This window comes from Colius striatus, chromosome 4 (genome assembly GCF_028858725.1).
Source record: "Colius striatus isolate bColStr4 chromosome 4, bColStr4.1.hap1, whole genome shotgun sequence".
NCBI lineage: Eukaryota > Metazoa > Chordata > Aves > Coliiformes > Coliidae > Colius > Colius striatus.
Genome location: NC_084762.1, coordinates 48,567,238 through 48,579,463, shown reverse-complemented (window position 1 = coordinate 48,579,463; position 12,226 = coordinate 48,567,238). Strand labels below are relative to the sequence as shown.

Genomic DNA, 12,226 nt, shown 5'->3' with positions numbered 1-12,226 from the left:
AATCACCTTTCATTCTTTTCAAAATCTGCCCAGGAGATATTGTAGGGAGTGTAAAGGATAACACAGGCACACTGGCAGGAGGTTTCAGAAAAGCAGCTGAAGGCACCAGCTCCTGACCATGCTGTTCCAATAAAGACCTCCCTAGCACCAAGCAAGATGATTAATTCTGTGTTAGTGGCTATAATTTTAACACTGTACTCAGCAGTAAAACATTGTGACTCCTGGCATGACAGGTAAGAGATAACAGTCTCATATAGAAAGAGAGAAGAACCCTAAGAAAAACAATGAGACTCTTTATCAGTAATGCTCACAAAAAAATGAATACATTTTATTAAAACAGATGAATCAGGTGTCATTTACCTTCTCTCCCAGGTAAGATGGTGGTGCTTTCCAATACAAACTATGCACTGAAGCAGGCAGTTCTTGAACATCAGCCACTACGCTGTTACTGACTGGATTGAAAGTGACTGGAATGTCAATATTTTCATCCACTGCCTCCAAGCGCCAGTTTCTCATGTCCACAAACTAATGAAAATAGATGAAGAAAATAAAAGCTTGTCTCATCCTTTATTCAACTTTACCAGCAGCAAGTATTGAGGAGAAATTGTTTAGTCTCTGCAATTCCCTTTGCATGAAAGTCAAACTCCCCTCCAGAGCTAGCCTAAAGTGTTTGCAAAATGGATGTTCCAAGGACCTCAAAAGAGAGTAAGTGGGATGGATTTGTCAAAGCTACTTGATTTGTCACCTGCAAACTAAAATCTGCCTTCAGTCACACGAAGACATAATCCTTCTGCAGGTGACTAGAAAATGTGTACAAAAACCCAAGGATATAATTTGGAGGTGCCTTTTAAAGTTCATTCCAAAATCAAACCAAGGATACTAATCTAGAAGACAGAGTACAGACCTGTTGTGGTAGGTTAACTGGGAGGGAGTGGACATGGCAGGGTACTTTGCAGAGGCAGGCAATGTAGCCTAATGCTCTGTCACTTTAATGGACATTTTATGTTTGTGACTGTTACCTCATGAAAGACCATATATCCTGTTATTTATCATTATGCTGGGGGAAAGAAAGCATAATGCATATGTACAGAACGGTTCTTTAGTGGGTTGCCCTTGTCTAGCCCAAGCAATCAAAACCAATCTTTCATGAGGACAAGTAATTGCTAGAGGAAATTTTCCTAAAGCATGTGGATGCTTGCTACTGACCGCACTGAGGCCAGATTTTTATGCTTTGCTTGTAAACAGTAATGTGCCACTATTTGCATTGCATCTAGTCCATGTCTAAGCCTAAACTAAATTAATCCATCATTTCAGGACTCTACTTCTCTCTTTTCTTTCTGTTGCATTGTTTCTGGCAGCTGTTGCTTTTGGTTTTAGTCTTCAGCCATCTTAGCATTCATTGATGTTACTAAAAAGCTATCTTTTCCTTCTTCTCTCACACTTGTTATCACATCTTTTTTATAGGGAGGTACGAAAGGCAGTTTTTACAATCTGGAGAATTTGTCACACATTTTTCAGGTTTCAAAATGCATCTATGATATAGACATGTAAAATTACACAGATGCTTATCAAAGCATCTTGAAGGAGACCACTGATTTTAATGATCAACTAGAGTCTGAAGACAAAGCAGCAGAAGGCCAGCTCAACTTCAGTCCAGCTAGTGATTTGTAAACAAACAGGTAAAAAAGGCCGTTTCTGCTGAAAGGAACTGTCAGACTACACTTAAGTATTAACATGGCTTCACTAAATTTGCAGTATTGCCTGAAGAAAAATTCTCATCCTTAGAAATTGAGAAAATTTTCAATTTTGGAAGAAATCTAGCATTTTATTAATAGAATAAATGTAGGTTCATGGTAACAGAAAAAAACTAATGGATAACCTTGGTTCTACGATGATTTGTGCTGTGACAGTTGCTGGTTGCCCCAAAACAAAAGCAAGAGGTGCATCCCCTGGGATTAGAAGGGTCCAGATAAAAGGATCCAGGTCGACAAGTGTCACATTCTGCACCTTCAACATTCTTCTGTAAAGGCATAGTTGAGAGAAATCTCAGTGAGATCTCCAAAACCTTCTGCACATAAACCAAATCTTCTGAGAAAAAAGACATATGGCATATTCCAAATGCATATAGAATATTTCAAATGAAAAAAAGAGAAATAAGAGAAAAGATAAATAAGAGAAAAGAGAAAAGAGAAATAAGAGAAAAGAGAAATAAGAGAAAAGAGAGAAAAGAGAGAAAAGAGAGAAAAGAGAGAAAAGAGAGAAAAGAGAGAAAAGAGAGAAAAGAAAGAAAAGAAAGAAGAAGACTTCTTGGAGACTATCTTAGTAACAAGCTATCTTTCCTGTTTATAAAGTGAACCACTGAGTAACAAATGTTAGTCAGAGACCGCTGTTAACTTCCCTGCCAAAATTGTCTTTGCTGGCTTTTCCAAACCTACAATATAAAAGGTCACTTGTGAAAGTCCACATTTATCACATTTAATTATGCAGATCAGAACAAAAGAAGATTTGCTGGTTATAACGATGTGGTGAAATGTCAACTGATACAATAAGGTTAAAAAAAGCACGGGATCTGGTTAACATCCAAAAACCAAGATGCAGATGCATAAAGCAGATCTGTGCAGGGCACAGACTCCTTCAGTGAGTCAATGGACATCTCCTCTGCTGCTCTGTAACATCCTGCAAGGCCCAAGACTGCCCATACAACTGACAAATGTAGATCTCATTATAAAAATGGCATTTGACTGCTATCATGATAACCTGTGCACATAGTGCCAGGTGAGATGGTGTTGTACAGCTGCATTCAGTTTTCACTGAAAACTTAACAATAAACTCACTTCATTCAATTCATTAATTATGAATAGTCACTGATGTGCAAACAATGCTTGTGAATGCAGAAGTAATTTGATTTGTCTGACCTTACAGAGACAAATTCCTGTCTGGGGATTGCAAACACCTGGTTCTGTTCCAGCTCTGTTACAGTTACATGGCACACAGTTTGGGAAACCGTAAGTACCAGGAGCACACTGATCACACTGCCGTCCTGTTATTCCTGGTTTGCACCTGTATCAACAAACACACACATAGAAGAGGGAGTCAATTCTGTGATTCTACTGTCAAGCACTGCTTAAAACCCCATACTCCATCATCACAGTTTCCCATATCCCCTCCAAATACCTGAAAGGAACAGTGAAGCAAACCACTTGTGCATTGTTTATAAGGCACAGAACCCAAACTTACTTGCATTGTCCACTGTTTTTTTCACATTCTGGGCTTGTCACATTAACAACTCCTCTTTCTGAACAGTTGCAGGTCTCACAGCCAGCAAGAGGGTGATAGTTGAAGTAATGTTTCTCACACACTTCACATTTTGGCTTCACAGTTCTCGGAGGGCAGATGCATTTACCAGTGACATCATCACAAAGACGCTGCCCACAGTTGCATACTAGGTCAAAGAAAACATTCTGCAAATCAATCGCATCTCAACTTACAACAATCAGCTCTTAAGGGACTTTCATACGAAACAAACACAACTTGATGTATGAAGGACATGATTCTTTTCTCTCTTTCACTAGGTTTCCATGATCCTCTGCTTAAAGCAACTATGTGACTACAATGGCGGTTTCACAGAGCTTTAGTGGGTTGCTTAACTTCACCACAGTCATTATTAATCAATTCCCAAAACTGTCAAGGATTAAAAGACAAATAGCTTTGGTATTAAGGACACCAGGTCTACAAAAAACCCCATATATAAACACTGAGTATAATATCTGGGAAGGCAGCTGAGGAGCTGTTAGCATAATCTATAAATCTATTGAAGGTGTAAACAGGGATATGACAGTAAGAATATTGAAAAAAATTAGCAATCATTGCAGCAAAGTCCCTTGGACTGAACATGTGGCAACATAGATTTTAACCAGTTTAACTGAAAGCCTACTACACCTGATCAGACAACACAGGCAAAGGCATGCTTCATCGTGAACCAGGTGTGTTTTAAGGCAATGACGTTACTTCTGCCTTAAACCGAAAGCTATGCTATGCTACCTCGAAGACAACTCAACCAGCCTCTCATAGGATCAAGCCATGTAAGGAAAAGTAAGACTGTGGTACCTATGCAGAAAAATCAGAGAATTAAATAAAAGGTTGGGCCAGGTGTCAAATAAGACTGAGCATGTACTTACACTTGCAGAAGGGGAATCCATAGTAGCCAGTTCGGCATCGGCTGCACTGACGACCAATCACATTAGGCCTGCAAATACACTGTCCTCCCAGGGGGCTGCAAGTAGGGCTCATGGCACCTGCACTATGGCAATTACATGGCAGGGCTCCATTGTTGTAGAAAGCCACTAGTGACCTTACAGAGTCCTTACAGAAGGCCGATGATCCTTCTGGGCTATTTAAATTAAAATATAAATAATTACAGTACTGGCATTTGGGAACTGTTACAAGCACGCTTTGCAGTGGTTCAGCAAATTACAGTCCTGTCTTTCAAACAGTTTTTGACATAAGGATGGCACCAGTACACATGCAAGGATATACTTTAATTAAATTAGTGGTAAATGGCTTGGAACATGCAGGTAACAGATTTTTTTCAAAGAAAGTGGGTATATTAGTCATATCAGTTGAGACACGCCAAGCAAAATACCAAATACCAAAGATGGAAATACCAAAGACAGAAAGATGACATAGATTTTCCTCTTTTGCACTATGAGCAATAAAGCTCTACCTTTACATTTCATTTACAATAGAAAGTCATGGAAAGATGACTCATGGAAATTTAATGGGCCAGCATAAGCTATGAAAAGCATTTTAATATAGCACAATGACGGAGATTTTATACATATATCTTTAATACAGAGCAAAAGTAATATTAATTCCCAACTTTGATAACATTCATTCTTTTAGAAAGCGATGCTTACTCAACGTAAAAACTGCTTCCTCCACACTGGCTGATAAAATCAATTGCCTTGTCCACTGTCTTTTTGTCAAGAATTTTGTAACTGTAGGTGTCTGCTGGAACAACTAAAACCTTTTCCTTAAAACAACAAAAAAGCTAAATTGTACATTTTGAAGAAAAGCAAAAGACACAAATGAAAGCATTCACATATTTAAATGTTGAGTCATTATGCGTCCTGGATTTTTTCAAAGCCCACAATATCTTGACTGAAAAAAACAGGAAAATATACTTTTATCTTCATAAGTCTCTCCCAGAGTTATGTTGCTACAAGTAGTGTACAATAAAAACAGTGCATAGTATCTTAAAAATTTAAAATAAACCAGAAGCAGTGCACAAGATCCTACAAATCTGAAATACAACATAAACACAAAAATTCTTTCTGTTTGTCTTTCTTCTTTGCATCTATCACCAAAAGAATGTCAAAAGTGAGAGTAATATTTCCAAGTAAATTTATGTAATAAACATACCAGAACCAGCATTCTTCCATCAGGTATCATCACTGTAACAGAGACCTCGGGTTCAGAAATGTCAAGCTCAATTTGGTTGTCTGCAATCACCTGATCCCGACAGCCAGAGTTATGAGGGCAGAATGAAGCATTGAAAGAACCTAAAAAAAAACAACCCATAACACTCTAAAATGCTCCATGTGTCAAATGCTGACAAAGGAGAAGGATTAGATCAACTTCAGATGCTTACCTGACCACATGTGTCCTGCCTCCACACGCACTTGCACGGGGAACGCCGGGTGCGATGGCTGATAAAAATGTCCCACAAATACGTATCTTCCCAAGTGAGGCACTCTGCCACTCAAGGTCACCTGCTTCTGCAGAAACAAGAACAGTTCTGATGTTTCGTGAAATACTCTTGAGTTTCTTAGCAGTGCTCTGTGCCACCTACCTGCAGTGAAAGACAGGGCATTTAGCAACCCTCAGCAACTTAAATATGCCACTACAACTGCATGCTCCTATGTGTTTGCATGCCAAGCACATCTTAATGTTCTTCTGCAGACTGTGAGACAACTGTGTAGTTTAAAAAGAAGCCGGCTCTCTGTATATTGTCTCTGTGGGTTACTTAGTCTGCAACATTTTCATCATATCACATCATTCAGTTTTGATTCCCTTAAAGTGTTTATTTAACTTTACCAAAAACATACTTTGTGATTTAGGAAAGAAAGTTTGGAAAATATGAGATACCTGTAATGGTGTCAAGGTTACTCCATTAACTGAATGAGAAGGTAAAGGGACAATCAGTGGATCATAGAGTATATTTCTCTGTAGTTCAGAAACCTTCCCATCTTTGAACGCATCCAAAACCAAAGCTGCTGGAGGAGTTTCATACACCGAGGGAATGCATGTTGCGCTAAACACAAAATTGAAGAAATTACTCTTGGGGCCAGAAGCATTTTTTAAGCACCATAGAAGTAAAAGCAGTAGACTCACAAAAGGCAAAATATTACATTGTATTACAATTAATAACAAAATAGTAAAAAGTCCTGTTACTGTTTGGACTCCACATAAATTACTAGAAAGTAAATGAAAACATGAAGTATGGATTTAACTCACAAAGGGGAAAACATACATTAACTGATTTTATTCTCTCAAAATTTCCATAGCCTGAACAGTTTCAGTGGAAAGAGTTTGCTAAGGAAGACGAAACCTAAGGGAACTGAGTAAATAAATTTTAGCTAATCCAGTTCCTCACATTCACCAGAATCTGTCCCAATACTGAATTCTCAGTTCTACAAATATTTATGTAGGTGTATCCTTTAAACATGTAAGTTTTCTCATTGAAGTCAATGGGTCTGCTTGGAAGTTAAGTATATAGTTAAGTACTTGGAAATTAAATATACAGTCAAGTACTTGGAAGTTAAATATATAGTCAAATACTTGTAGAATTGGAGCCAAAATAAATAACAGTGCTTCTTGAAAGCATCATTCACTGATGCATTTAACTATTTCTTCCTTGGTATATTTAATTCCGAATAACTTGATCAAAAGAACTATTTTCCAAGACTGCAGGAGAAAATTGGTTTTGGGGGTTTCCTGCTAGTATTAGTTCACTTTTCATAAGTACTCAAGAGACAATGATTAATCCTTGCTCAAGATAGTCCCATAACTGGAACGGCAAGTATGTTTCAGAGTCAGGATTGAAATGTATCTGCTCGTCTTGTGTGGGGAATCACATGCAGCATATGCTTATAATACTGTTAAACTGAGACAAGACTCTGCATCTTTCAACTTGTTGAACATTTAACACTTTCAGGTTAAGTGCTGCCAGATGATGGTCTTAATAACAGAACATAAATATACAGTAAATGCAAATATAGCACATGAGATTTTAAAAAAGCCCACAACGCAAACCAAAAGTAAAAGGTACAAATTTCTACATTAGCTTTATTTTAAATCATGTTTTTCACCCAGCCTCTCTCCCACAATTTACTCAGAATACAAATGCCCAAGAAAATACCTTTGGTGCAAGGACAACTATCTTCAGTCTTAGAAAGCTGCTCTCAATTCTAACACTCCAAGCAGGAGAATTAAAGCTGCAATTCAGTGCTATGCATGCTTGGAAGCCAAATACAGTCACATGCTTTTATCCAATTTACTATTCAGATTTTCTGCTTTCTATTTCAATTCAACCATTATATTGAAAGCTATCATCTGGAAAACTATTAGTCCTAGTTGCCAACTCTTTCCGCCTACAATGTCCTACAAATGACATTTACTGGAGTCTCCTTCTCTGAAGAAGGGGTTTGCAATCCCACTTGGACGCATTCCTGTGCAAGTTGATTGAGATGAGCCTGCTTTAGCAGGTGGTTGGACTGGATGATCTCTAGAGGTCCCTTCCAACCCCTACCATTCTGTGATTCTGTGAAATCAGTAGGAAGAAAAACTTAGGAACAGCATCACCAGAGACAACCTACAGAGTGCAACAGGAACTGAAATGTGAGGCTCATCAATTTGGAAGCTGCAGTGTTAGTTCCTCTCTGGCCCAAAGAATTAAACATATTGAAGCAGGACATTCCACAGGGTGGACCAAGTCCTCTGCAGAGGCCCAAATCAGGGACCACTTCAGCAGTGAAAATTCAGGTTCAGATCTTCACAGCAAGAAAAAAAGCCATCAACCTGGGTCAACTAAGCGGTATCTGAGTGCTCTAATTATGGATCCTACACAAGTATAATGGAGTAGAAAGATCACCGGGCATTGCTGTGTTGGATGAATGCTGAAGGCACATCTACCATATGGGGCTCCACAATGAGACGACCACGGGAATGGCTTGTTCGCAAAGTGGGGGTTTCCATGTTGAGTAGTTTGTTGCTACCAAGTTTCAGTTGACGGATTTGTGCCTGAAAGGGCTGCGTCATTCCCTACCTAATGACAAATTCGAGCCATTTTGGAACAGCTGAAGTAGTAACATGCAGAATGAAACTCAAGATGGTGTAGTAAGCATTTCAGACCATGGATGCAGCAATGTCTCTTCAGCTTGGACACCTAGAAGCCTGGATGGCATGTGAAAGATGCATGTTTTTTAACAAATTAGCACCCAGTAATTCACATGGGTCAGGAAGAGATGAATATTAACACAACCTGTGCAAAGATTGTGCAGATTAAAGGTAACACTTCAGGTTTTTTACAAATGCTACTTTGCAAGTGGCCTACAAATCACCTGTGAGTCACTGAGCAAAGGTTCATTCAAAAGAACTAAAATCACACGTAGTCTGCATTTCAAGGTCTTCTTCAGAAAATTTGAAGGCTAAAAACCAACCAAGTTACCTTCCATCACGGGTACTCCTGTAAGCAGCTATGCACTGTACTTTAGGATCCACATATTCCGGAGAAAATTCTTCAGCTGATATAATACAAACCTTGTGCTGAAAAATAAGCACAAGGCACAATTAACAATGAATATAAGTAACAGGGCCAGACATGAATGGGATGGATGGGGACAAATTTTAGCATGGGGAGGCCTGACCCTAAAGCTATGTTCTGTCATGGACTTTCCACAAGATTTTGTATCCCTTTATCTGCCTTCGTCTGAATGCCTCAGTGTAGAATAGCATTTTTCTGTCCTTCTCTGGGGAATGTCATTTGTTTAGAAGTTAAATAAACATATGGGAACAGGAATGACAGAAGAGACCAGCTTGTGGAGTCAGAAGCTATACAAAGAGTGTACAGAAGTGAGAGGGGGAAACTCTCACCTGTAGTTTTAGAGACTTGAACCCTGGGGGAATTCTGAAACACAGGCATGAACACTTGCTTGTACAAAGTCCATAAGAATCAATTTCAGTGACATCAGAATCTCCCAAAAGATTCAGAATCTTACAAAACACCTAAGTGCAGTTTATGAAACTTGTGCACAAAGAATTGAAAAAGGTTAAACTGCTTGATAAGCAGTAGGATAACTGACACCATGTATTAATATAAACAAAAATTACATAGGGATAACTCATTAATGTGCAATGTGATTCCATTTAGAAGCAGGTCCTAAGTGAGCTCAGCTTGTGTCTTCGCTGTAGTGAGCAGGGACTAGAAACCCTTTATAAGCTACAAGGCAGAGTGCCAAAAGTCCCTTTTCCCTGGGCAGCAAATTGCTTGTCCTGCATGTAATGACCCACAGGCCTCCAGTCTACTGCAGCAGAACAACGGTAGACTGAAGCTCTGAACTGCACTTTATGAGCAGCTAAAAAGTTAATGCAAAATGTAGTCCTGGTTTAGACAGCTCATATGCACCCATTGTGAGATAAAGACTATCAAGTTCTAAGAGCCTCCCTTCAAATCTGACCTCAAGAATCCCACTTTCACTTTATTTAGACCAAGCTTGTGAATTCCAGTGTTGGGGGTGGTTCCCCTTTCCCTCTGGTCAACATGACACATAAGGGTCACACAAGGGTCTTTAACTGCCAAGCTGCTGCCATTGACTCCACGATTAGTGTCTGTATACCAGAAGCTCTTTTTTTCCTCCTTGCTTCTTATCTTTTGTTAAACACAGTCTTTACATTTAACACAGGGAAATATTTCCTATACCTCAGGAGAACATTGAAATTTACCTTGATGCAAGTTATTCAGAGAGTTGAAACAAGAATTTAGAGATAAAATGAGGAGATTCTTAGCACAAGAGAGTTCCACATGTAGAGATGCAGATTAATAGTATCAACATCCTTTGGATATGGATCTTGTTAACACAGCAATTGCTGCAGGGAGCTAATTTATAATTTAAATGGCATTTGTTTACCCTGAACACTGCCTCACGCACGTTGTTAACTCTAATTGTTCCATGAAACTATTTTATGTTTATAGCTGGGTTTCTACTCAAGATTTTAACCAACTCTGTAAATCACCTTGTGTTTCTAAAATAGAAACCAGAAACAACAAAGAAGAAAATTCAGTATCCAGGAAAAAAACATGTATTCCTAGTGTGGTCAAAAGAGGGCAGTGAAGGCTTTTTATTCAAAATACTTACAAGTTATTTGAGTAATGAATGCATTTATTACCTGAAATCAATGCATTCATTACCTGCATAGAGACCCAGAAAACTCCCATACAGGTTTTTAAGCTTTTTAAAAAGTGAAAGATATGGAAAAAAACCTTAAAAACAAAAAAAAAAGAGAAGCTTAAAAGCTACCAGAAGATCAGAAGATTTTTCATTTAAAGTTTACACATAGCAGAGTGGAACTGAAAAAAAAGCAAAACAGAGCTGGAAAAATCCTTGCCATGAAAGGCAAATTTCTGTTGTCTTTGAAACTAATTGAGTTTGCCTCAATATTCTCTGAGTTATACAAAGAAACATCTCCAAGCATTTAATACATACCAGTTCACACATTAGCATACAGAATGTGAACATAGGGAGAAAACTATCTCTCTTTACCCTCCTAGGGAACAAGTATTACAAAAGCAAAAAGAAAATGGAAACTTACCAGAAGAAAATTAATTGATGATGACTTAAGTTGAATCTTTGTATCTGCTAGAAGGTCATAGGCTGCAATGCGATTCCTGTCATCAACTACAACGCTGCGACAAAGGAAACTGACACAGAAAGCAAGATTAAAAACGAGCCTGCTGGCACTGCCATGTTGTTTAGGCTGTCATAGAATCATAGAATAGTAGGGTTGGAAGAGACCTTTAGAGATCATCTAGTCCAACCCCCCTGCAGAAGCAGGTCAACCTAGATCAGGTCGCATAGGAACACGTCCAGGCGGGTCTTGAAGACCTCCAAGGAAGGAGACTCCACAACCCCTCTGGGCAGCCTGTGCCAGGGCTCCCTCACCTGAACAGTGAAATAGTTTTTTCTTATATTTAAATAGAACCTTTTGTGTTCCAGCTTCATCCCATTACCCCTTGTCCTGTTGCTAGCTACAATAGAAAAAAAGAGATGTTTCAACCTCCTGATCTCCCCTCAGTCTTCTCTTTTCTAGACTAAACAGCTAATCATCTAGCTCAGCTGCCTAGCTTTTGACTAGCCTCATCTGTGGTGACCAGCCATCCTGCTGGATCACAAATAACAACTGCCTGGTGAACAACTGGCCACTGGTGAACACCAGTATCCTCGCTAGTGAAACAAAGGAGGTACCACATACAAAATACTGCTTGTCCTTCGAGGGTTGACCTACCCAGAGCCCAAATCTCCAGACCTCAGCTCACATCTCCATTTGAGCTATTACTGTAAGTAGGATGTGAACACACAGATACACATACATGTTATCTGCAGAGGTTTCCAAGCTCTGTAATGTAGTTTGTAACTAATGCTCTATGCTTGGGCCGTGTTCCTTGAGGTGCCAGCACAAACCAGCTGCTGCCTTACATTATGGCAATGGGCCATTGGTGCTGTGGACCAGCAGATCTCATCCACACAATGGCAGTAGGGTAAGTCCTGCAAACTGCCAAAAATAACAAGTTTCCTTTTGCTAAAGAGAAGTCATATAAAGCTTTAATTTCTTCTATTTCTTCTGCACTTCTGCTCAGCTAGGCCAACCAGAATGCCTTGGTGAGAAGCTGTAAAGACCACACTACTACTTCTCTGTTTCTCCTGTACAAACCACAGATTGTGGAAGCTTCACTCTTGTTTAGAGCATAGGTCAGAAATACAGTCAGCTCAGGGCTAAGGACACTTAAGACCTGAGAAATACAAGTCCCTTATTTGTGACTCGATGGAAGCTTGCAATGTTTTCTTCTCTTCTGATGTTTTATTGGGAATAATCAAGCTCATAAAGCTGTAAGAAGGCCTGGCACAATGTATTTGTGATTGTACAAGTTACTCTTGTCTCCATGCACCTC

At 39.1% G+C, this 12,226-nt stretch overlaps 1 protein-coding gene across 1 annotated transcript in view; it reads right to left on the bottom strand.

Annotated features, from left to right (window-relative positions):
- LAMA3 (laminin subunit alpha 3) overlaps window positions 1-12,226 on the bottom strand; it is a 117,150-nt gene that overhangs the window by 49,160 nt on the left and 55,764 nt on the right. Inside the window, exons 25-35 of the mRNA XM_061995211.1 lie at window positions 10,870-10,978; window positions 8,729-8,826; window positions 6,148-6,313; window positions 5,651-5,777; window positions 5,422-5,561; window positions 4,917-5,032; window positions 4,179-4,390; window positions 3,238-3,442; window positions 2,916-3,060; window positions 1,880-2,020; window positions 361-525 (exon numbers count right to left, since the gene is read on the bottom strand). Coding sequence (XP_061851195.1) covers window positions 361-525; window positions 1,880-2,020; window positions 2,916-3,060; window positions 3,238-3,442; window positions 4,179-4,390; window positions 4,917-5,032; window positions 5,422-5,561; window positions 5,651-5,777; window positions 6,148-6,313; window positions 8,729-8,826; window positions 10,870-10,978 — 1,624 coding nt within the window. The remainder of the gene's footprint in view (window positions 1-360; window positions 526-1,879; window positions 2,021-2,915; window positions 3,061-3,237; window positions 3,443-4,178; window positions 4,391-4,916; window positions 5,033-5,421; window positions 5,562-5,650; window positions 5,778-6,147; window positions 6,314-8,728; window positions 8,827-10,869; window positions 10,979-12,226) is intronic.